The 26,915-nt window shown below is 37.4% G+C and overlaps 1 protein-coding gene across 1 annotated transcript in view; it reads left to right on the top strand.

The window, feature by feature from the left end:
- Positions 1-22,195, top strand: part of LOC149145922 (uncharacterized) — a 182,884-nt gene extending 160,689 nt beyond the window's left edge. Inside the window, exons 10-18 of the mRNA XM_089447375.1 lie at positions 19,745-19,820; positions 19,952-20,082; positions 20,377-20,436; positions 20,550-20,624; positions 20,722-20,826; positions 20,968-21,063; positions 21,426-21,506; positions 21,596-21,697; positions 21,793-22,195. Coding sequence (XP_089303501.1) covers positions 19,745-19,820; positions 19,952-20,082; positions 20,377-20,436; positions 20,550-20,624; positions 20,722-20,826; positions 20,968-21,063; positions 21,426-21,506; positions 21,596-21,697; positions 21,793-21,864 — 798 coding nt within the window. The 3' untranslated portion in view covers positions 21,865-22,195. The remainder of the gene's footprint in view (positions 1-19,744; positions 19,821-19,951; positions 20,083-20,376; positions 20,437-20,549; positions 20,625-20,721; positions 20,827-20,967; positions 21,064-21,425; positions 21,507-21,595; positions 21,698-21,792) is intronic.
- Positions 22,196-26,915: the final 4,720 nt, after the last annotated feature.

The raw sequence follows: 26,915 nt of genomic DNA, 5'->3' as shown, positions 1-26,915 counted from the left end.
GTCTATGATACCCTCGATCACGCCATCGAAAAACCCTGTTACGCAAATCCTGTTCACGCATTTGGTCACCGTCCCTTTGAGAAGGTTATGCTCTTGTCTTTTACACACTCTCGTTCACACCATTGAATCACCCTGCTACGCCATCATTTGTGAGAGTTTTCTCGGCCCGTGAGGAAACGCATTTTCCTTTTAGAGTTTATGCGCAGGTAATGTTTCACTGTTTGGGTCTTACGTTTCATGCTTTAGTTAGGGTATAAATTTTCTTTTTAGATTTAATCGTTTTAGAATTATATGCGTGTTTGTTTATTTTATCAGAAAATAAAAATAAAATCTAATATCGTAATATATTTTGATTTATATTAGGTTTTGATTTGTTTTATTTATTTCCTTTAGACTAAGTAAGATTTCACTTTAGGCTTTCTTTATTTTAGGTTTTGATTTAATTTAGGTGGTCTAATTTTCTTTTAATTTAGATTTTCCGTTTTTTTAAATAGATTTTAAAATTAGATTTTAATTTGTTTTAGTTTAATTTTTAATTAATCTTTGATTTTGTTTTAAATTTATTAAAAAAAAAAAATTGGAAAATTTTCTCTTTTGCCAGATCCAGTTATTTCCAGGAAATTATCATGCTGAGATTCAAATTTATCGATGCGGAATGAATGTTTATCTGTACATGAATGATTATCTTAATATGGTATCTGGTTAACGATTTGTGATTTATAATTGCGTTATTATTTTCTTAATTGCTGGATATCGTTATTGAGATTTGGTCATTGCAGGAACTTTGTGGTTTTACTGGATATTTAAGCACTGTTCTAGTTATTTGATGATAAATGATTGCTGTTCATGGTTTATATTCTTACATCGTCTAGCAAGTAATCGTTTAAACATCAATCTCATAAGGCACTGGTCCACCAAATTAATAAAATCATTTTAGTGCATCGTGTCTCCCAGCCCAACTGTTTGGCAGTTGGCCTTCATCATCTCATAGGGTCTACCCCCCTTAGCCGTGGGAGACAGGCTTAAACGGAGGGATCGGGGATCAGAGTGACAGCCCCCGGTCTGAGCGTTTTCGTGTCAATCTGCGCGACAACACATCTCTTTAAGGCCAAGCTTATTACATGAGTGGAGAGGAATCCTACAGGTCGAGTTCAACTCTCTAGTGGTCAGATTTCCTTGGAGCATATCTATTAATTGCTGAAGCAGACTATTCAGAGGGACGTATTAACACACTGCATTTTCCAGGCCTGTAGCATCAGAAAATTATAATTTCCCTGTTAATGGAGCGAGTTCCAGGATTGGTTGTTAAACTTGAAGATCTATCTCAATAAATTTCAGTTTGGCTCCCTCACATTGGTTGAAATATTTGATGAAAGTTTGGTATTGAATAGCTGAAGTATTCTCCTAAATAGTTTGTGTGCCAACTGTTCAAAGAAAGTCATCAAAGAGAATTTGAAATTTGTTAGAAATAATTAGCAAAATTATATTAAGGGAAAGACCTGAAGCAGCTAGTTAATAGAGAGAGACAATTCTCCAGGAGGCTGAGTTCGAGTAATTACTGGATTGCAAAGGCAGAAAATTCTTCCCAAGTTCAAGATTGCACGTGCTTATCACCACCTTAGCAGAGGCCGAGTACCTATGGTCATATTTTCTGGAGTTGATGGTGCTGTAGCAGCAGAAGGGTTCCAAGTTCCAAGTTGATTGCTATAGTAAGGCTGGATAGAATGATTGCTTGCTAACTTAATATGTCAAAGAAATTTCTGGCCATTACCTTGAAGTCTTATCAGTCCTTATGGTTCTCAAACTGTTTAAAGGAACTTGCCAAAGACAATTCTAAAATTTCTGAGCAGTGGTATATTACAGCATTAAAAAGGATGCATTAGAGAATTGGACAATCAAAGTACATTGTATTGTCATCTGAAGATCATTGACAGAATTTCTCTATGCAGGGGCTCAAAGATTAGTGACTTGGGTCTAAGTCTTGATTTTTATGAATTGTTGGCTAGAGTCCTTGCTATGTATGGATGTGTATGTGGATGAAGCTGTCTATTGAGGAGGAAGTACATATTACATATGGCTGTAGCTTTAATGTATGTACAGCCTTATATTGACATATATTTGTCAAAGCCCTGTAATAGTGAGTAAAAAGGGTGTCCATGTCTTGTATCTTACTGCTGGTTGGTGTATAAGGAAAGTGAAGTATATCTTGTGTGCCAGTTGTTTGGATGCTAGGAGTAAGACAAGGTGTACATGAGAGGTCTGGTCATATAACTGAGATATTAGTGTATACTTCTGTTGTAAAAGTCTTGTATGAGTCAGCTCGAGGTACTTGTCATCTATGGAAAAATTTACAGAACTCTTGAATGAATTGAGAAGATTGAAATTTACAGAAGTTAGTTTCTTGAACCACCATGCATCAATGGGCCAAAATCCCAAGCAGTTTAGAGGACCTTTCTCAAGAGTTGTCCATGCCATCCTTCAACAAGAGTAGCCAAGGGATTCACATAAGGGGCTGGAAATTGGACTCAAAATAGTGAAAGTCCTTCTCAAACTGGTAGAACTAGACTCACTCCTTTCCAAGGTGAACCTGTCAGAGAGGAAGAATCTATGTTGGGCTCTAAAACCAGCCATGCTTTGCCCTAATACAACACAAGTTCTTGGAGTACCCTTGTGAAGGGGTCAAACTTCTAGTTGCATCCTGTCTCAGTAACATCATGAGGCTGACTGCACCTATACCCCCTTACAACAATGATATTATGAGGGGAGTTTTCAGACTGATAGTAGAGACCTTTCAGGACTTGGATAACACCGTGGGTCCTACCTTTGGAAAAAGCTCAAGATTTTAGAAATCATGGCCATGATTAGATCATATGACATCATGTTTGATCTAGAGTGTGATGATTTGATTCTTCAAATGTTCCAATGCTTCTTCAACATTAAGAAACATCATCTTGACACGGTCAAAACACATGCAAATCATTTTGTCTTCAATTATGGGAGACCGTGATGCCATCTGCAAGAAGTTGCAGTCTAAGTTGTTGGCCATTTGGAGGAAGGAACAAATGGTCTCACTCGCTGCTTATGAACTAGCCGAAAGGTTGGTTGAGCAGAACATTAAGCTGTTTAGAAGACAATTGACTAGATAGGAGCTGCTCAGGATTGGTGAACCATCCAACAAGAATGAGTTAAGGAGGAAGGGTCTTTGCTTCATCTGCAAGGAACCTTGGGGGCCTAACCACTCATGTTTGAGTGACATAGAGGAGATGACAGAGGTAGATTTGGAGGAGATTCTTTTTTATTGTTCAGATGGGGATTCTTCTTTTATAGTCGAGTCCATGGGTTTTTACGAAATTTACAAGGATATCTCTGAGGAGCAGGAGCAGTCAATTAAAGTTTGCAACAACCCAGACATGCATCCATGTGTGATGGAGGAGTATGATGAGCAACAGATTGTCCTCATGAGGGAAGAAGACAGGGGGAGTAGACTTGTGAGATGAGCAACTGATGATTCAGCATGGAGAACACATAGAGGATCGTGAGTTAGCTGAGTAGGATGATATGCACGGTGTGCATGATGAGCCATTTTTGGAGAACCAGTTGGAGGCTCATGTTGAGCCCACGATGGAGGAGGATGATCAACCATCTTTTGGACCAACCATTGATGAAGAGCAGACACATGCACAGGCAATTGGTAGAGTTGCAATACTTTCAGGCAACAACCCTCACTAGGAGTACATAGACAGGGCTTGCAACACAATTTGCTCACTTTTGTCCATTATAGAGAGAGAGGCATGATTTTCTAGATGGGTCTTGTTGATTGACTAGGCAAAGCTGCATAAGTTTTGCATGGTGCAACATAGTGGACTTGTTCCATATACAGTTGACCATGCATCCGATCCTTCCCACAGGATGGATTGGTGAGAGATCATGAGTTGGTATCCTATTGACGAGGTGATATTCTTAGTTAGGGGCATGGTACAACAGGGGTCCTTAGACATGAGAGATATTACATGCTTCAGTAGGTAGTGGGATGAAGGCTGATAGTTCATCAACATTCTAGTTGCACTAGCTCAACATCAACATAGTGTTGAAATATGTAACTAGGTTTGGTCTTCATAATGACATATGTAATCATGATTTTGTGTATTTGATGTAATGAGAAAAATAAATTTGTTATTGTTTTATTGAGGCACGAGTTTCATGCTCAAGAGAAATTTATTTTGTAGGTCAAGCTCCCATTGTGAGCTCTTAGGGCTTGTCATTGAGTCTACAAGTCATTAAAGTCATTGTCATGTATAAAAGACCCATTTGGGGCATGTTACATATTATAAAAAAATTATTCAAGTCAAAATAGAGTTAAAATGACCCTCCAAGACCTTGTTAAGTGCTAATGATCAAGTCGGCCTACTAAGAAGCAAAGTCAGTGTATTTGAGGACTCAAGAAGGGCTATATAAAGGTGTACTCGACCTCTCTCTAGGCACACTCACTCAAGCATCAAGAAGAATTCGATCAAGGAAGAGAAAGAAGCCTAATACCTAATGAAGGAAGGAGGAAGAATATAAAAGCATTTTCGATCTATTTTTGGACTAAATTCCTCCACACGTGCGAAGATAAGGAAGTCATCTTGCAACCAAGTTATCAAATTACAATCACTTCATGAGAGCTGAAGTTTTGGGTCAAAGAAGGTCTACTTAGCAAGCTGAATTGTTAAGAGAACGAAATTAGGTCAAGCGAAGTCAAAAGGAGGCAAATTTGTCCATATTCAAGCCACATGTGTGACCTAGGGTTTCTACAAAAGGAGCCAAAATTGTAGGTCTGTAACAACTAGCCGAAAATTCTGAGTTAAGGGCCAAAATTTGAAGCAGTGAAATAAGTTTGACCAACGTTGACTTGAAAAAGAGAAGTTCATCAAGAAGGAGCTTTGACTTGGTCTTGGAGGGGTTTGAAGCGAACAAAGTTCGTACTTCTCGTTAAATACTCCAGAAGACTTGGAATATAAAGATATCCATTGAGGATACAAATACTATATATTAAAATGTATGAAGAATGATGATACAATGAGAATGAGGGAACTATATATATAGCTAGGTAAGTAACCTTTCATGAACAGTTATGTCCTTTAGGGACATACCTTTTCATTAATTGCTAACTAATTAATCATTTAATCTTATTTGTTGTTTTTACATTATTTGTGTTTATTTTTATATAAATTTAGTTTGTTACATTGCCTTAATGAAGGGAACAAAGTTCGTACTTCTCGTTAAATACTCCAGAAGACTTGGAATATAAAGATATCCATTGAGGATACAAATATTATATATTAAAATGTATGAAGAATGATGATACAATGAGAATGAGGGGCCTGTATATATAGCTAGGTAAGTACCCTTTCACGAACAGTTATGTCCTTTAGGGACATACCTTTTCATTAATTGCTAACTAATTAATCATTTAATCTTATTTGTTGTTTTTACATTATTTGTGTTTATTTTTATATAAATTTAGTTTGTTACATTGCCTTCCCCTTCAAAAAGCTTTGTCCTCAAAGCTTACTGATGAAGGATCGGTTCTCTTCTGTTGATCGGCATATCTTCTTATTTCTGAGCTTTCATCTTTGTTGATACAAGGCGATATGATGTTCTGAGCGATAGACAAAATTGGCATATTGTTAGCATTTCAAACCATCCTAGATTAATCTTCTGGGAAATCTTCTGACCCTTGGAGATGTGTAGTGAATAGTTATCGTATGACTGGATTGAGCTTATTTCAGTTTTCTTTGGAACATAAGTTTGTTTATGTTTCGCATGATATAGATTTGTAGATTTATTAAGGCATCTACTCTTGTGATTCAGATGTAGATAAGGAATTTTTCTTGTTTGAACTTCCTTAAACGTTTTTATGGCAGTTTCCTGATTTCCATTAGGCATTGTTGTTGTTGACTTAACTACTGAATCCTTATTTGGGGTGTCCTCTATTTGAACAACCACCTCTGAGTACGTTTTTACTTCAATAGGGTTTGAATTTGCATGAACTACGAGATTAGTGGTATTGATGTTTGTTTCTTCAATTTGGACTGCTACATCTGGAGATTTTGATGCTTCCTTTGCGACAAGTTATTTGAACCTATTCGTCAATGATTTCTTTTCGTCCTCAAGTTTTTTAATCTATTTGAGCAGATTTTGATTATGATTTTTGAAACGTAAGCCTTCCTCATTCTTTGAGTTAACTTTATTTTGGCCTTTACGCTTCTCGTCTTTTAAACACTTGATTTGTTCTACTAATGCTTGTTTAAGGCTCTTTAAACATAAATTTTCTTCTTCTTGTGCTAATAAACGCTCTTTAAGTTCCTTCTTTAATGCTTTAGCTTTCTTGACTTGTTCGAGTAGTTTTTCTTGGTGATCTTTGAGGAGCGAAATTTCTTTGTCTTTGCTGCAAATGACTTCTTCAAGCTCTTTTTGCTTCTTTGATATAGTTTTTTCTTTATCTTGAAACATCAAGTCTGAGTTATCCTTAAGGTCTTCTAATGAAGATTTTATCGATTTTGATTTACTTGTTATGTTTCGAAACGTGACCATCTTCCCTTTATAAGGAAACGTCAAAACTTGTTTCTCTATGTTTAACATGAATGTAGCCAAATCCTTAAACCAAGGTTGACCAATTATGATGTCAGTCTTTTTATTCGTCCTTACAACATGAAATTGAGATATGTATTCATAATGACCTATTGTCACTTGTAAATCGCTAATTTTATACTCTTTTTGGTCAAAAATATTTTTCCTTACGCCAATGCTTAGCTCTAGAGTTAATAGTTGTTTTGCCAGGTTGATGTTGATATAATTTTTATCCTTGCTTGGGTTGATGGCGTCATTAACTTCTCTTGCCTTGGATACTTCCTTTTAATGTAATTACTCCGTTATCTGTAACTGAAAGACCATTATAGGAAAACCTTTCTTCCTTCGTCATTTTAGAATTGAGCTCCATCATTTTTTTTTCAATGATTGATCCCATTTGTTATGTTGAGAATACTTAAGGTATTAAGTAATCGTCCCCCTTATTTTTTTTTCTCTCTTAATATAAACCTTTTATATATATATATATATATATATATATATATATATATATATATATATATATATATATATATATTTTATTTTCTCTTTTTTTATCCTTTTTAAAAAAAATATATAACTATGTTAATAATTATAATATAGTTTATATATACTATATTAAAAATTATATAATATAGTTTTTTTTTAATAACTATAATAATTTGATATTGATATTTTCTCCTCTTTGTAATTATATTTTTCCAATTACTTAGTACATTTTTTCATAACTTCTTTTAATAGATATATATATATATATATATATATATATAGATATATATATCTGGTTTAAATACTATCCGTCACATCACTTAGATATGATCACCTTAATCTTTTTTTTTGCTAACCCTTTACTCCAACTTTATTAAATACCCCTTTAATAACTTTAGTAATTATTATTTTCACTTTATAACTTTCTTTACTTCTAAAAAAAGCCACGTCTTAATGCATGAAAAGTCATGCCCATTCTCCTTAACTCAACGCAACCTTTCAACCTTTCAATTCTTAAATAGTGTACGACTTTTTGAAGGCGGCTGGTACAAAATTTGCAAATATTAATTTTTTTCTTACTAAAACCAGTTGTATGGATTTGTGGACACAAATTTCAAGTGTGCTAAAAATATTATGTCGATTAGGTGGGGATAGTTGTGGTGTAGTTGTACAATGACGTTGTTGGTAGTTGAAAGATAGATTAAGCAACGACTATTTGTTTGATTAGTTGGATGGCAGCGACACTTAACGTGGGAAACGACTAGTGTTGGACGAATTGGAGGTTATGGTTATGGCAGATGAGTGGTTGTGCGGGGTTGTTGCAGTTGCAGATGCGGTGGCTTAAGAACGGTGGTCTTAGGCGAAGGACAGATTCGATTGACGACAAGGTTGCAGGAGGGGGCAGAATCAACGTCTGCTTGCTATTGGGTTATCGACGATGGTTGCAGATGGTCACGACCACAAGTATGTCATGGTTTGCTTTTTATTTTTATTTTTATTTTTTAAATATATATTTTTTATATTATATATATATATATATATATTTTGTTTTTTTTATATATACCTTTTTCCTTAGTTTTTTTTTCTTTCTTTGATTTTTATTTTTAATCTTTTTATTTTTATTTTTTGAATTTTTATTTTCTCTCCATATATATTGATTTTATTATTATTATTATTTTTTCTCTTTTTTATTGAATGGCCAAATGCTTGATAGCGAAATGGAGAAACTCCAAATCCTTGTAGCGAAATGCTTCAACGACAACAATGTTGATGAATTTGATGGTCAAAGACCTGGATCGGAGAACATGACTCTATGCAGCAGTTGAGTGACTAGAGGATCGAACAACTCTGATACCAAATGAAGCGAACAAAGTTCGTACTTCTCGTTAAATACTCCAGAAGACTTGGAATATAAAGATATCCATTGAGGATACAAATATTATATATTAAAATGTGTGAAGAATGATGATACAATGAGAATGAGGGACCTGTATATATAGCTAGGTAAGTACCGTGAAAACCTGTATATATAGCCAGGTAAGTACCCTTTCACGAATGATTATGTCCTTTAGGGACATACCTTTTCATTAATTGCCAACTAATTAATCATTTAATCTTATATGTTGTTTTTACAATATTTGTGTTTATTTTTATATAAATGTAGTTTGTTACAGGGTTTTTGGTTAAGGGTCTACGTCTTGGAATTCATCAATTAAAGATTCTATAAGAAGAAGAATTTAATGGGTTCTCCTCTTAAGATTGGAGAGGTTTTGACCCTGGCTGATCGCCTATATCTTTTGTTCTTTGTCTCATTTTTCCTTATGTTTTGGTAGTTGTTTGATGAATAGAACACAATATTAAACAAGCTAAAGAAGAGCCTAATTAAGAAAAACAAAAAGTCTTCACAAGCAGTTATCATAATAAGAGAAATCACCTACACTTGTTGCCCCTAAGATTTCTCGACATGGTATCAGAGCTAAGGTGGCAAGTCAAGGAAGGGGCAGCTCAATAAAGGACATTCAAGGACCAAAGTTTAGAAGATTATTAAGGGCATCCAGGTGCTGGAGGAGTATGAGACTCCAGTGTGTCAGATGGTAGGGTCCAACGCAGTTGCAACAAGGATATCAGTTAGATTAGTTCCAGATTGTTGTAGCGGGACCATCACCTTTGCTGTAGGAGCCCACAAGATCATAGGAACAGGTTCAGTGTCAGCAGATGCAATCTGTCATTAGATAGTTGTAAGGTTAGTTGCAATCCGTACCTGGGAGACACTGGCAGAACTAGTTGTAGTGACACAGACAGTGCGAATTGCCCAGTTGCAGTATGCAGGTACAATTCCAACTAGGGGTTTCCCAGCGCAGAGCTATGCAATCGAGTTTCCAGTACATGAGGACAATGTGAGTTGCTATAAGGGAGAAGAGAGATTTCCCATAGGGAGATCGAAACTTAAAGGGAATCTAGTTTCAGAGGGAGCATCCCTATGGAAGCTAGTGCTTCAGGACCTGAGGAGATCAGACTCACTATTACAGTAGTTGCAACAATAGTGCAGAGATAGAAACAAAGCAATAACAACAACATTATGAGTAGATAAGAGGTTAGAGTTGCAGAGTTTGGGTAGGGTCCATTGAGGAGTCCACATCATGGATCATTATCTAGCTACAGGTGGCCCATAGTATGCAGTAGCAAGATGGATCAGTGGTAGTTGATGCAGTCAGAACCAGATTGACAGTTGCAGCTAGATACTAAGGAGTGCAGTGCAATGCTGATAACAAAATAGGTGGCTCAGTGCAGAGTTGGCAATAACACAGATTCTTCAGTGACAGTGCAGATGCTAGTAGCAGTCAGAGACTCGGGAGACAGATGCATCATACTGAACATGTTTGGTTCAGTATTTTGGATGCTTCTCAGTTGTAGTAGTTGTAGTTGCAGCAACAACAAATGAGAGGGAGTTGCAGTGTTGGCAGGAGTATGGTACTGTCAGCAACAACACAGATGCAACATCAAAGTTGCGTAGTGGTTGGCGGGCAGTATGGCAAGACATCAGTAGCGTGACAAGAGGTGATACAGAGACAGGGTGTTGTGGCAGGATGTGTAGCACTAGTTGGAGATAACACATTCCTCACTAAGAGGGAGTGTTAGTTTCTATAGCATTTGATGTGTTCTAGCCATGAAATTTGGTGGAGAGGCTAGAATACATGAGATCTTCAAAACCCAGAAATCTTTTCTAGAAATTCCACCTAGAGGTGTCTCAATTAGATTATTAACCGTTTTTAAAATATTTCCTAAGTCTAAACTTAGGGAATATGGTTAATTAATTAGTATTAATTGAGATAAGGTGAGAATCATCAAGAAAGTCATACGGATCGACTTCAAGATGATTAAGTTTTAATCTTCGCTGTCGGTGCTCCAACAGTGGATTATAAGAGGAAGTTGATGGGCACTTGGAGAATACACTTGAGAACACTAGAAGTTCGATTTTCTTGGAAGATCAAATTCCAGAATAGCAGTGGTCAGTTGCTGGAGGGCCAAAGATTGAAGCAGTGAGTGAGGGGCAGGGACAGTGATCTAGAGGGAGTTTTCTAGATCCAGAGAGGCAACAACAAGTGACAGAAGTGATCCACGCAGAGACTACGCAAAAGCTGACACAAAGCAGTTTGTTTTAGCTGATGAGGAGGTCGATTCAGTTTCCAGGGGCCGAGAAAGTCTTCCAGAGGGTTGGAGAGTCACTTCCAGCAGTAGAGACAAGCTAGACGACTTGCTCAGAGGTAGAATCGAGCTACACGTGTGAGAGACAATGCAGAGGCAACGCAGAAGGGCTCACGCTGGGGTATGGATGACCAGTTTTTTGTAGAAGCCAGTTCTGGGATTGCTTGTGGGGTGAGAGAATTTCTCTCTAATTATTTATGTTAGATACTTGTTGATTGGACTGTTAGTTGGGCATCCATAGATTGTACTTAGACTTTCACTGTTGCATACTAATAAAACCCTCGTCTGCTGCACCAGTTTTCCTACATTGGGTTTTTCTGGGGACATTTGTCCAAAATTAATGGTGTCATTTTTATTGTTTGTGCGTGCTAGTATTTTCTCAATTTCCAGTGCTATTTTCTTCCGCATTATTTATTTGTGAAAATCACAGTGTGAATTATTTGGTATTTGCCATAGCAAACTGCAAATAAATTGTTAAATAGATTAGCAACTAGGAAAATAATTTCCAGTTGCTGTGATGTAATTTTTACAAAATGACCCTCCAAGACCTTGTCAAGTGCTAATGATCAAGTTGGCCTACCAAGAAGCAAAGTCGATCTATCTAGAAGGTGAAGTTGGTCTATTTGAGGATTTAATAAGGGATATATAAAGGTGTACTCGACCTCTCTCTAGACACACTCACTCAAGCATCAAGAAGAATTCGATCAAGGAAGATAAAGAAGCCTAATTCCTAGCGAAGGAAGGAGGAAGAAGATAAAAGCATTTTCGATTTGTTTTGGACTAAATTACTCCACACATGCGAAGATAAGGAAGTTAGCGTGCAGCCAAGGTACCGAATTATAGTCACTTCATGAGAGTCGAAGTTTTGGGTCAAAGGTCTACTTAGCAAGCCGAATTGTTAAGAGAAGAAAATAAGGTCAAGTGAAGTCAAAAGAAGGCAATTCTGTCCATATTCAAGCCACAAGTGCGACATACGGTTTTTGCAGAAGGAGTCGAAATTGCAGCTCTGTAACAGCTAGCCGAAAATTATGAGTTAAGGGCCGGAATTTGAAGCAGTGAAATAAGTTTGACCAACGTTGAATTGAAGAAGAGAAGTTCATCAAGAAGGAGCTTTGACTTGGTCTTGGAGGGGTTTTTGGTCAAGGGTCTAGGTCATGGAATTCATCAATTGAAGATTCTATAAGAAGAAGAATTTTGTGGGTTTTCCTCTCAAGATTGGAGAGGTTTTGGCCTTGGCTGATCGCTTATATCTTGTGTCCTTTGTCTCATTGTTCTTTATGTTTTGGTAGCTGTTTGATGAAGAAAACACAATATTAAACAAGCTAAAGAAGAACCTAATCAAGAAAAACAAAAATTCTTCACAAGTAGTTACCATAATAAGAGAAATCACCTACACTTGCTGCCCCTAAGATTTCTCAAAACATAGTGGTTTTGACCTTGGTTTATGCCAAGGGTTGGATTCGAGAAAAGTGATGAATTGGTATTCAATTGATAGAGCAACATCTTTAGCCAGAGACAAAGCAAAGGTAGATTCATGGGGGTACGGGCAAAGATGATTGGACATGGTGGCATTGGGATCCAAGTAGATCTATTGGTAGTAGGGTGAGTCAGAGATTTGTTTGGGATCCAGGTATTAAGGGATCCATGCATGATTGGATGACGCGGAGGCATGTGACAGTGGACACAATGGTTTGTATGGGATTTGTTGAGAATTTAGTAGGGCAATGTATATGTTAATTCTCTTGACTTGATAACTTCTTGTATTAGCTTTTAACTTACTAGCTTTGATCTTTGTTAGTTCAATATGCAATACATCAAACAACTACCAAAACCATAAGAACAATGACACAACATGTAGGCTCCAAACAAGGGCCAAAGCCCTCCTCTTGTGGGGAAAACCCATAAAATATCTTCTTATCTTTTAGATCTTTCAATTGACGAATACCATGACCTAGACTAAGATAAGTACCCTCCAAGATCAAGTCTTCCTCGACCTTTTGCTGCAATATCTTCGACCTCCCCATTAAATCCGAAATTCTACCCCAGCAACTGCTGCTGCTTCACTAGGAGACTTCAATCTTCCTCTTATTGCTCTTCCCTTGACCTCGATTGCCTTTGAGTCTTAGGGTTAGTAGTGTTGAAGAGTCTAGGGAAGTTAGAGTTGATTAGATTCTTCTTGTCTTGATAACTCTTCGTGAGGCATTTTAATTTTCTTATTAGCACAATCTTTTCTTTGACATTATTAGAGTGTGTTTCTTATTTCATCAAATAACTACAAAAAACAAAGAGACAAGAACACAAGATGCTGGAATTCTGCCAGAGCCAAAAACTCTCCCTCCTGGAGAGGAAAACCCGCAGATAATTCTTCTTATAGAGATTCCAATTGACGAACACCAAGACCATAACCCTTGACCTACTAGGCCACTCAAAGGCCAAGTCACCAATCCTCTTCTTACTGTTGAGATCATCATCAACACTGCTTCTTCACTGAGGTCATCATTCATGCACCTTCACTGAGATATTCATCACAATAATGAGAACATAACTACTGCACCATATCTCCATATTCTCTTAGATCATTACTGTACTTCTTGCTGAGATCATCATCATGTTGATGAGGCTTCCATACGGAGATATATATGTGAACGCTTCACCGAGGTCTTCATTATGATCTTCCATCATAGTTGTCACTGTGCCGAGATTATGACTGTGTTTTGGCATACCGAGAGTGTATAACAATGAGATCATAATCATGCTGAGACTGTGACTTTATCTAGAGAATGATGTCTAGTGTGTATAGCTGAGAGTTTCTTGCACTAGGATCCTTATCATGATAGATATGCCAAGACTGTCCTAGTATACCGAGATTGTGATCATGATGATCATCTGAAAACACAGAGATACTGTACCCATCGAAATACTGTACTTATGTGCTCAACCGAAATACTGTAATCCTGTACCTTGTCTGAGATACTGTGCCCTGTACTCCATCTGCAATATCCGAGATCCTTCACTTGCTAAACCATCCGAAAATCACAAAGAGAATCCAAATTATTATTGTCCTTTTACGCTGACCCTAATTGGGTATATATAGTGGTTAGTCCTTCGTATTAAGCCGATGTGTATCCATGAAGAGTTGTGTCTATTTATTTGAGCCGACATGAGTGAATCTAATTTTTTTAGGTTGACATCACTGTCTTTTACCTCGCTTTGCTTGCAAATTTCTTCTTTGGAGGATGGTGCTTGTCTTGGAGGGCTACTTGACACTAGGTTGACCCATATTCATGCTCAAGAAGTGCTCTTTAACATGACTTTGATTCTTTGACTTTCCTAGACCTATGGAATGAGCAAGAAACTCATTCGAATAATTTTACAAAAATAATATTTCTTTTTCTTGACAAGTACAAAGATCATAATTACATTTACAAATACCGAACCTAGTTACACTTTTCTTCAACAAGTAGGAAACCTTCGCTTGCCTTCTTGCTCTTATTTCTTCCAAAATTGAACTTGTAGACTTACCCAGTGTAGAAACCCTTAACTTCGCATTCCCAGAAGAAAGTAGAGAGACCCAAACACTTTGACTTCTTCTTTGTACTCCCTTTTTTGTCCTTCTGCTACTTCCGTCTTCGTATGAAAGATGAGTGAGTGAATGATCCAGATGGAGGACATGTTCTTCTTATATATAGGCTTCCTTCAAGGGTGGACATGTCCCTTCACTTAGGCTTGTGAAAATTCCTACTACTCGAAGGAACCTCTACTGCTTCAAATCTGAATCTACTTCACCTACTTGATTTTTAAATTTCATTCATTAAGTTATTCTTCCGAATACTGAAGAAAATTACTTTTGCAGCCTACACTAATTAAATATTTGATCTCATGAAACAAAAAACAGAGCAAAGAACAAGATACATAGGACATACATATTTTTGGACACAAATAGTCCCCGGAAAAATCCAATGCGGGAAAACCGGTACAACAGTTCGGAGGGTTTATTATTGTGCAGTAGAAATATCTGAATACAAATCTAGGATGCTCATCTATCAATCCTTTACAGAGAAAATACTGGCAAAAAATCTGAGTGAGTTTTATCACACTTCACCCGGCAAAATTTCAGTTGATCTGGCACAAGACTGGCTAACCTCGACTATTTCTGCGCTGGCTCTGCGTCAACCCTGCATCACCTTCTTTCTCTCTGCGTCAGCTCTCCTAGCTGTTTTAGCAGTTCACGGCAATTTCGGCAATTTCCGACAGTTCTCGGCAGTTTTGGCTGTTCCCGACATTTCTGGATTCTGCGTGACAGGTAGCTTTTCTACGTCAGCTCTCCCGACCACTGCACTACCTCTGCTCAGCTCTCTTGGCTGTTTCGGCAGTTTCGACAGTTCCCATTGTTTTGGCTGTTTCGACCACTGTTGATAATATCGGCGATATATCGTCGAATATCGGAAATATCGCGATATTTTCGGCGAGCCGATATATCGCCCCGAAAATATCGCGATATTTTCGGGTCCCGAAAATATCGCGCGATTTACGAAATATCGGCGATATTTTCGAAAATATCGCGCGACGATCTAAAATATCGCCGGGCGTGTTTTTCCGCGGCTATAAAAAACGAAAATTGGTTTTTTTTTCTTCATTTCTGTTTCTGAGTGTTGGAGAAGAAAGGGAAAGAGTTTTGTGGTGCTTGTCAAGGAGGGTTTGAAGATCAAACGACGATTATCACCACCAATTAAGATTTTTTTGTGGATCAAAGATTGAAGAGTAGTGAGACAAACTTCATTTCTTCCATTAGCAGGTATGTTCTTAAAAACTTAATGATTTTTTCATAGATTTAGGGTTATGCTTGCTTGCCTCTTTGCCTACCAACATTTTGTTTCTTTGTTTTTTTCCATTTGCTATGATTTTCATGCCCATGAACCATGGCAAGGGTTTTCTCCATATTTGGACAACAAGCTTCATTTTTTTTTCAACTTTCTTATGCACCCTCTTATTGCCATTTTTCATTCACATTGCAAAATGCAAATAATGTAGTAATTTTTTTTTAATGAGGTTGTTATTACTTATTATTTTTTCATTTTGTGTTGGGGGGTTTAATGCCAATTTTTTGTTTTTTTTGTGCCCTAGGTTTGAATTAGTTCACTACAAATGTCAAATATGCCAAAAGCCTTGGACCCATTTTGGGAGTATGGGGAGGCTGTTGGTGGGGCAAATCAGGCATATATATCATGCAACTTGTGTGGGACCAAGATGTCAAGAGGGATTACACGATTGAAATACCATCTGGCTAAACTCTTTGCATATGATGCAGATGTGATGCCTTGTATGGTTTCTAGTGCAGAGGTTATACAAAAAGCTCGTGAAGCAATTGCTGAACAAGACAGAATGAAAGCTGCTAGGGAGAGGCCAATGGTCTCAGATAGATAGCTGCTAGTTTTGTTTGTTTTGCAACTTTTGCTACATATAAGTTTATAACTCATGATAATGAAATACTTTTAAAGTTTTATATATGTGATGTTGTTTTGTTTGAGTCCTTGATTGGACAATTATCACTATCAAGGATCAGCAGGATATGTGATGTTATTTTGTTTGAGTCCTTGATTGGACAATTATCAATTTATCACTATCAGGGATCAGTAGGATATGTGATGTTATTTTGTTTCAGTCCTTGATTGGACAATTATCAGGGATCAGTAGGATTTGATATCGCCTTTGAAGTTTGATGTATCATTTCTATTTGACATCATATATATCAATGCCTTCTTCATATTTATTGCCAATGTGTTTAGTTCATGTTGTTATTGCTTTATATGTTTAGAAATCTGAAAAAAATGAATATATTATGCATTTTTATGCTTGCCGATATTTTCGCCGATATTGCCGATAAGATATTTTCCGGACCCTCGCCGATATTTTCCCGATACCGATATTATCAACACTGGTTTTGACAGTTCTAGATTCTGTGTGATAGGCAACTTTTCTGCATCAGCTCTTCCGGCCACTGCGCTGCCTCTCTGCAAGCTTTCTCCGCCTCTCTACACCTTTGCAGAAGCTTCAGGCCATCTAGATTGGGATGCAACTATGAATGAAGAATATTGTTCACTATTGGCAAATGATACATGGGAACTTGTTCCTCTTCCAAAGGGACGAAAACTTGTTAGATGCAAATGGGTTTACAGAACCAAGTTTGGACCAGATGGAAAAGTTGATAAACATAAAGCTCGTCTTGTTGCTAAGGGTTTTTCACAAGTTGAAGGCATTGACTATACTGAAACCTTCTCCCCTGTTGCCAAAATGAACTCTATCCGCCTTGTTCTTTCCCTTGTTTCCTCTTTCAAATGGGAAGTCCATCAGATGGATGTTAAATCCGCCTTATTGCATGGGGACTTGCATGAAGAAATCTATATGGAACAACCTCCTGGCTTTATACAAACAGACTCCAGCTTTGTATATTGGCTTAAGAAATCCCTTTATAGTCTCAAGCAAGCCCCTCGGGCTTGGTATGCCAAAATGGATAGCTTTCTTTTAGATATTGGCTTTTCTAGGTGTCATTCTAACAATACTATCTACACCAAGAAAGTGGGTAAGTCTCTTATAATTCTTGTTCTTTATGTTGATGATCTTATCCTTACTGGTAGTGATCCCAACCTTAATAACCATGTGAAGTCCAGCCTTAGAAAGAAGTTTGAAATGACGGACTTAGGACACTTGCATTATTTTATTGGTCTTCAAGTCTTGCAATCCAAAGAAGGTATTTCCCTTTCCCAATCCAAGTATGCTTGTGATCTTCTACTCCACTTTCAAATGGAAGACTGTAAGCTAGCCCCTTCTCCCTTTCAGTCTAGAGCCAAAATTTCAGTCACTTGTACGTCCCCTGAAGTTGATGCTACCTTATACCGTCAGCTTGTTGGAAAACTTTTGTATCTGACCCATACCCGTCCTGACCTTTCCTTTGTTGTTGGCCTTGTTGCTCGATTTATGCAAAACCCACATGAAAGTCATTAGAAAGAAACTAAAAGAATACTTTGTTATGTTCGAGGTACAGTCCAGTTTGGGATTCACTACAGTGCAAAAGCATCTCCTCTATTGGTTGGTTTCACTAATTTTGATTGGGCTAGTGACCTTGATGATCGGAAGTCTACTGCGGGTTATGTCTTCACTCTTGGTTCTGGACCTATTACATGGGCTTGCAAGAAACAAAGTGCCATTTCTCTTTGTTAAGTAGAAGCAGAGTATCGTGGCGTCGTTGAAGCTAGTAAGGAAGCCCTGTGGCTTCATCAAATCTTGTTAGAATTTGGTTTTCAACAACATCTGACTACACTTTGGTGTGATAATCAAAGTGCCATTTAACTATGCAAAGATCCAATCTAACATTAACAAAAAAACACATTGAACTACACATGCACTTCATCAGAAAGCTCATTCATGACCATGTTCTTGAAGTGCAATATTGTTCAACCGATGATCAAGTTGCAGACATCTTTACAAAGGCTCTCACAGAGGCAAAGTTTACTAAACTTCGATTTATGGTTGGAGTTCACGAAGTTGTCGATAAGGGGGGATAGGCTCTAATGCCTCCTTCCTTCTCCTATTGTGTCATCTTTGTACATCCTTCAATCCTATCCCAAGTTGTTCTTAAGGGGAGATGTTAGGATATTCTGACACATAGGAAATAATTAAGTATAACTTGGTCTAGTGTATAGTTAGGTAAAGTGTGTTTCTTTAGTATGTACTTTTTGTAACTTACAATCCGACGATCACAATATGTTCTAGACATGAAGTGATCCGACAGTTCATTCTCTCCTCGGTATTACCGACACTTGATCCGTGGCTTAACACCCGATTGGTCCATGATCTTTATTTAAAGAGTATGGAGGGTCATTTGTTAGGTGACTGTTCATGAGAGAAGCTTATGTAAATTTTCTTTCTTTTACATTAATAAATTTCCTGAAGTGGCCGTGTTGGCTCAGGCCGTGCACTGTTTCCCTCTTCGAGGGTTTTAACCACATCAAGAATACTGGTTTACCGATCTGTGATCTGTTTGTGAGCGGTGTCCTTTGGTGTTTTATCTAAGGAACTTACCCTGCAAATTCCTACATCCATGATAAGCAAACTACAATACTCAATTACCAAATGAAAAGGCATACCTTTAGTTTCGGGAGGCCCACCTTCAAACATACGATCATGGCAGATGGGTGAGGGACCACATTGCTGGCTCAGATGGCGGAGACATGGTACAACGAGCTAGTTGGTGGCTGCAAGGGGCTGCTGGCTGCCAGCTGAGGACCATCTTAAGAGAAAAAATTCTCCTAGGGATATCACCCACAAAATGGTGGGTAACAATTCCCATCCCAGTTCTCAATATACAGTCCTTGTTTTTCCCATTTGACTGCCCTCATTTCATAATCTGAATTTGATTGGCTCTTTTTGTCTTTGATTTAAGGTTTTAAATTAAATATATGAAGGCAGGGATGGATTCAGAGACAAACCATTTAAATTGTTTACAATGTTTGTTGTTTTGGATAAAGGGTTAACTTATAGCCTAGCACATAATTCCTAAATCAGACTAATTGTCTACGTAATTTATAGACTTGAGCAGATGCTAATTGCTAGTTAAGGTTTTAGCTATTAATGAACTTGCTTTTGGAATTTTTTCCTGTAGAGGTAATGATTTGGCTTCCTTGTGGATTCTTGTAGTCTTCTTTTAATGTTTCTTGTCACATTATATATTTCTTTTGTTTCTTGGTTCTCCTTTTAAATTTGAGATCTGCTGTTTTCTGGGCTCATTTCAACTTAAAGTTTATCTAGAACCTGTCTAAAGCTACATTTCTTATATTTGTGAACATGGGTGATGTCTCCTAATGTTTTAAATTTACCTTCATAGTGACTCTTCTGTATCCTGTAAATATGTTGAACGAGTATTTATCTGGATGATTATTCACAGGAAGTCCACCTACATGGAAATGGTATTGGGAACGAGGGTGCTCGGGCATTGATATCGGGCTTAGTTGCTCATAGAGGTAATGAGCTTCATTTTATTTCACTTTTCTGTTCAATTCTTAGTCTTTGTATTTTTGTTTTTTTCCTGTCCATGGGATACTCATTTAACTTGCCAAGAGCAGCATGTAACTTCCAATGAAATATGTGGCAGGAAAGATTACTACTGTTGACATTGGAAATAATAGCATTGGTTCAAAAGGTGCATTTCATATAGCAGAATATATCAAAAAGTGCAAAAGCTTATTATGGCTTAATCTGTACATGAATGATATTGGTGACGAGGTAATGTTCATTGCTTATGGAAGTTTATACAGCATTTGTACCCTCTATCAAATTTGAAATCTATGAGCAAATACATGGGAAAGTTTGATGGTTAAGAAGGTTAAAATATATATAAAATTTCAGTGTAGGACAGTAAGGTTTCAAAGGGTTCTTCAAGTTTATGTAGGGACACTTTTTTTATTATGATGAACAGCTATTCATAGATCCGAGGCCTAAATGTTTGGAATTTTTGACTTTTTAAAGTTATTTGATAATCGATTATTTAAAGAATTTATGACAACATGAAAATGGCAGGGCACAGAGAAAATTGCAAAGGCTCTGCAAGAGAATAGAACACTGACAACTATTGACTTGGTACAAAAGCTGCGCTTTTCTTGATCATTGCTTAATGTGGTTTTGGAAGGTTACAAGTCTTAGCATTGTAATCCCTACCCTTATTGGAATTTGAAGATCATCCTTTTCTACAGGGAGGAAATAACATTCACGCTGTTGGTGCTAGTCATCTTGCAGAAGCCCTCAAAGATAACAGTGTCCTCACAACAGTGAGTCTTCATCACACATTCCATGCTAATATTGTTTTTCAAATATCGCATGATCAATGTAATTTGCTCCTTAATGTTTAATGCTGTTCATTTGCAGTTGGAACTTAGCTACAACCCTATTGGTCCAGAAGGAGTAAAGGCCTTAGCTGAAGTTCTTAAATTCTCTGGCAACATTCAAACTCTTAAACTAGGATGGTGCCAGGTTTGGGCACTGGGGCTCCTTTGTTTTTGTCCTTTTTAGCAAAATGGTGGTTTTTGTAGCTTGTAATGTTATTGTGATTGGTGTCTGTTTCTAGCTGATCTTTAGCATATTGACTATTGAGAAAAAAATTGTTATTTGCAGATAGGTGTTAAAGGTGTAGAACATATAGCAGAAGCGTTGAAGTACAATACAACTATTTCCACACTGGACCTGCGTGCCAATGGTCTAGGTGATGACGTATGTATATAATCTGTTAGGTTTTGAATTTTCATATTTACTTTAGAATAATTTGTTAGCGTAAGCTGTATCTGTGCTTGCCTTCTGATGATCATTCTTTTATTTTCAGCACTAATCTATAATTTTAATCACTGTTGCAAACATCAGCGAAAAATCGGGAACATCATGATTTTTTCCTGATTTTTGCCAGTTTTTTCCAAATTTGAAAATTGAATATATTTTGTATTTCTTAATATGTGCCGCAGTTCGCCGATTTTTGCCGATTTTTTCGTTGATGTTGCTGAAAAGATGTTTTCTGGGCCCTTGAGGATATTTTGCCAATGCTGATTTTTTCAACACTGATTTTAATCTTTTACTTGCAGGGTGCAGCTTCCTTGGCTCGGAGCTTAAAAGTTGTGAATGAGACTTTAACATCATTGGATCTAGGATTCAATGAAATCAGGGTAATTTTAAGACCTGTTTAAATCTTCAGTGTAGAAGCATAAGTCTTTCTTTGTGAGGATCCTAACATTGTTTGGAAATATTTGGACAGGATAGGGGTGCCTTTGCTCTAGCTCAAGCACTAAAGGCTAATGAAGACCCTGCTCTCAGTTCGATTAATTTGGCAAGCAACTTCCTAACCAAATATGGACAGGTGAATAATATTACCATAAAAAGTTTCAACATTTATGAGAATCAAACCCTGTATAGTACCTTTCTGTTGCTTATCATAAATTGTGGTACTGACAGGTGGCATTGACTGAAGCCAAGGACCACATAAGTGAAGTGCATGATGGTAGGGAGGTGAACATATATTTTTAATTCGTAAGGTGCCAATCAATTTTGTAGAATAGTTAGCCTATCTAGAGCATCCACTTCCGGCGGGATCTCATTGTAGGGAATCTAAACCTGAAATTTTCAGCATCCCATTGTGCAATTGCTTGCTCTTGATTCCCCTTGAAGTGCATTTCAGGGGTTTGAGTTAGACCTATTCTTTTCCTCCATCCTTCTGCAGTTTTAGCTGGTTATGTATTCATCAAATAAGCATAACAGAATGTATGGAATTTAAGGAGCAAGACAGCTATTGTAAACTGTAAAAACAAAAAATAATGATTATTTTTTAATTGGAAATATTTCCCAATATTTACAGGCATATGCCTAGAGTCGTCATTTACATTGTCTCGTCTTGTCCCAGCCACAGTTGTTTGCCTCTTAAAACAATGGCCTAATGAACATATTATCAGGTTTGGAAAAAATTACTTCAAATTTTGGTTTTGACATTTAATGCCTTTATAAAGACCCCATGTACTATGATTTTGCAGTTGTTGTTTATTACATATTAGAAAAATTCTTCAAAAGGGTGTTTCCATCAAACTCATGGAAATGAAAACTAGTACTCGGAATTTTCCATCTCTCAGACTATACCTCATTGTGTTTAAACTTTAAACTCTGAGAACTTACACAAAGTTGCAGCAAAGTGATATGCAATCATGTATTACTGGAAATAAAAATAATCATGTGAAAAAGGCAATTATTAATCTTTGGTGACTATAGTGGGTTCTGAGGTTTTCCCTTCTTAACTAGCATTTTATTCATTTATGCGAACCATTTTGTAGTTTGTTGGTTTTTGTCAACTTGCATTTCGTGCTATATGCTTGGGCAGCAATTTATAACTTTGGAATGGTTTGATGTTAATGAAGGGCTTGAAATGTAGTTATGTTGAAAATAATTCACATAACGATGAGGATGCCAGTACAGCAAGTATTTATGTCAACAGAATCCCACCACAGGGATATGCCACTGTAGTAATAACTTGTAAGGCATTGGGTAGTGGATTGGTTGAGTGTTATGCATTCACTTGAATGCTAAGTAGTGGTCAAATTGTTTCCTTTTATTTAAGTGGTCAATTAATACACTGTGAGAGCCCCTATGAATACAAAAACTCATTGAGTCTCTCATTTAATCATGCATGTTGGAATCAGTTGGTTCACTTTTCTCTCCACTATAGTGGGGTATGCCTTTGTTGGGATTTTGTTCCACATATTTTAATTTCTTCCTCTAGTGAGAAACCATGTACTTTTTACATGGAAAAAACCTATTCACTCCCTTGCACTCTTTATATTTTTGAAGCCCTTTTGCTGAACTAGGTTTTCAAGAGGCCTAGGGTTGATGATGTCAGTCCTGATTCAGCAATTTTCACCAAGGAAGAGGCTAGATTTTGAGTTGACAAGGTCAAACAAGGTGGAAATAAGCCAACCAGCTCCAATGTTGACTTGAGGCAAGCCCTAATTGAATTTGGCCCCTTGCCCTAGCTCGAGCGGCTTGCGTTGAAGGGACAAAAAGACAAGAAAGAGGAAAAATACAAGGTTTTTCAAGTTTTTGATCATCAAGAGGATGTCGGTGTCTTTTCCTTACTTGGGTGATGGAGCGACGAACTTTAACCATAGAGATATCAAATCTTTGAAGGGAGTAAGGGGGAAACCCTAGTTTTCACTTTCTAACCCTACCTATCATTTTATGAGGGGAGAAATTCACTAGAAAATGGCTCATTAGGAGGTTTTCTAGGGAGTTCAAGGATAAAGGATTTAACATGCAATAATTACCAAGAATTTCCAATAAACATTTGCATTTAGACAAGGAACAATATAGAAACCCTAGCAATATTCCATTACATGTAAACCATAAAAGATATGCAACAAAATACTCACAATTTATCCAAGAACATGCCTTCTTTCAATCCCAAAATGATGTCTCCACAACAAAAACTAGTCTCCAATAGCCAAAATCCACATAAGATTACATCTCCACAAGTAGTGAAGTACAACAAAGCAAGTTGAGTGTTTCTAGAGAGACTGAAATCCATAAGTGTGATGATGAACAAATGAAAGAGGTGATCCTCTTTTTATTTGAGGTCTATCACCTCTAACCTATGTCACATGGTTCAGGTTTGAATTCGAGTGCGGAAACAATTAAGTTCGATTCGAATTCGAATTTTTCGATGAGGTTTTGGCATATATATATGACATAAAATAATAAAAAATCAAAATCAATCAATAAAACTATATGGGTAGCAGTGAGCACCCACGAGCCACAAATCACGGCCACTATTAACTTCACGCTCTAGGCGGTAGGGACAAGCAGTGTCTAGAAATTGAATTCAGGAAGTTGCAAAGAATACAACATGCAGCGACAACACTGAGCACAATAGAGCGAGTACACTCAGACTGAAGTTGGATTGTGAAAATCTATCGACAACCATGGTAAATAAAGCCAAACCAGTGTCCACCGCGGGAAACTAATTGGTGGGAAGCGGAACAAAAGAATGTTAGGATATTCCGACACATAGAAAATAGTTAAGTTCAACTTGGTCTAGTATAGAGTTAGGTAAAGTGTGTTTCTTTACCGTTGTACATTTTGTAACTTATAATCCGACGGTCACGATATGTAGTGATCCGACGGTTCACTCTCTCCTCGGTATTACCGACTCTTGATCCGTGGCTTGACACCCGATTGGTCCATGAGTTCTATTTAAAGCGCATGGAGGGTCATTGTTCGGGTAATCCGTGCATGAGAGAAGCTTATGTAAATTTTTATTCTTTGATTAATAAATTGCCTGTAGTAGCCACGTTGGCACAGGCCGTGGACTGTTTCCCTCTTTGAGGGTTTTAACCACGTCAAAAATACTGGTGTATTGATCTGTGATCTGGTTGTGAGCGGTGTCCTTTTGGTGTTCTTTCTGAGGAACTTACCCTGTAAATTCCTACATGGTATCAGAGCTATTTGAGGGCCGCGTCCGTTGGTGATCCAAATCTAAAGTCGGTAGAACTGCATCCGACTGCCGTTTCCTAGATCTGCTGTTTCTGACTGCTTTCGGGCCGAGAGGACTGCTCTGTTGTGTTCGGAGCATCTGTTCCAGTGAGGAACCCCTTTCGTTTCACGCGAAAAGGTTTCCGGTAGCCCTAGCTGCGTCATTTTTAAGATCTGGAGGTATACAGTCTTTATTTGCAGTTTACTGTTATTTTCTCTCTGCTTATTTCGGTTTCGGTTTATTTACCTTTTTTTTAACCGGATCTATACCTTTCATTTCTGCGTATGCTCTTTGCCCTGCGACTCTGTGCGATCTGGGCAAATCAGAAACAGAAAGGAAGGATTTTTCTCATGCGTATGTTCTTTTCCCTGCACCTTAGTGTGATCTCGGAAAATCAGAAACATTGAGAAAAATATTTAGTTTTTCGGCTAAAGCTAACTTTGAGCCGCAAGGTTCATTTTTTTAAAATATCTAGTTTTTTGGCTAAAGCTAACTTCGAGCCATAAGGTTCGTTTTCTTTGCATGTCTGTGTTGGGTTTTTTGTTTTGTGTTTTGTAGGGAAAAAGAGCTTTCTCAAGGCAAGCACGCAAACCAAGGCCCCCCCCCCCTCTCTCTCTCTCTCAAATTTTTTGTATATATCAATTGGTTCAAAGCTATTTTAAGAGAGTAGAGGTCTTGGGTTCAAGTCTCCATTTTGTGGGGGCGGATTTTTTCATTTTCGCACATTCGCGCACTTTGCCGGCAACTTCAACAATTTTTTTTCAAAAAGCCATAACTTCTTCATCCAGAAGCCTTTTTCAGAGCCGTTTTTTTTAAAACCGCCTAATTTTTCGAGATCTATCCATTGGAACACTTACTTTCAACATCTTCAGCTTCAGTTTAAAAAAAAAAAATGGAAAGTCCATGCCAAGTCATTCTTGACAGCACTAACTACTTCCAATGGATATCCTACATGGAAGATTTACTTAGAAGTAAAGGTCTCTACAGAATAGCCACAGACCAAGAGAAGAAACCAAAAGATGAAGACAAGGCTGCAAAATGGGAAAATAGACAAAATCAAGCACGTGGTTTGATAGGGATGTCTATTTCTCCTGATCTTAGATTCCATATTGCAGAACTTGAGACTCCTCATGAAGCATTGGAACAAATCACTAAAGTTTTTGGAATTAAAAATGAAATGAGCCCATCAACTTGAAAATGAGTTGCTTACATTGGATCCTAATAATTTTTCTTGCATTGAAGATTTCTTGTCCAAATTCAAGACCCTTAGATATCTCTTGGAAGGTGTTAAGGTTAAGAAAGAAGATAGTAACCTTATTTATTCCATCCTTACTAAGTTGGGACCAGCCTACTCTGTATTTGTTTCCACCTTCCATTCTACAAGGGAAGCTTTCATTTGTCAAGGAAAAGACTACAAGGCCCCTTCCTTTGACTCTTTTTGTGATTCTTTAATAAGAGAACAAGAAAAACTCTTACACCTTGGTCTTCTTAATCTTGGAAACTCTTCCAAGAAAGCGTTAGCCGCCCAGCAGCAACCAAATTCAAAGAATCCTAAGAAGTCATATCCTAAAAAGAATGGTCCTAAACCAAACAAGGGTCCTAAGCAAACGCAGCCTCAAAATGAAAGATCATTTCAGCAAAATGATAAGACCAATAAAAACAAATGGAAGAAGACTGATAGACATTGTAACTTTTGTAATCGAGATGGCCACTTAGAATCTAAATGCTTTAAGAAGATGGAAGCCTTGGAAGCCGCAATGAAGAAACATAACATCCATGTGGAGCATTCTTCAACTTCAACTTCAACTTCATCTTCAGGAATGGCACTTTCTGCATGTCGTTGTCAATCATCTCAGTCTGGTTATGCATTAAATGTATCTTCTTCTTCTCATTCTCATGAGTGGCTCATTGATTCTGGAGCCTCTTATCACATGGCCAAAAACCAAGCCATGTTTTCTTCTTTAAATGATTGTAACACCAAAAATATATATGTTGGTGATGATAGATCTCTTAATGTTGTAGGGACTGGAACTGTTCATCTAGACAATGGTCAGTTTAATGATGT

This window comes from Pinus tabuliformis, chromosome X (genome assembly GCF_031772625.1).
Source record: "Pinus tabuliformis cultivar Carrire ecotype Pingquan chromosome X, CPIR1, whole genome shotgun sequence".
Classification (NCBI taxonomy): Eukaryota; Viridiplantae; Streptophyta; class Pinopsida; order Pinales; family Pinaceae; genus Pinus; species Pinus tabuliformis.
The sequence above is the reverse complement of the archived record's forward strand: the minus strand, read 5'-3'. Positions and strand labels throughout refer to the sequence as shown.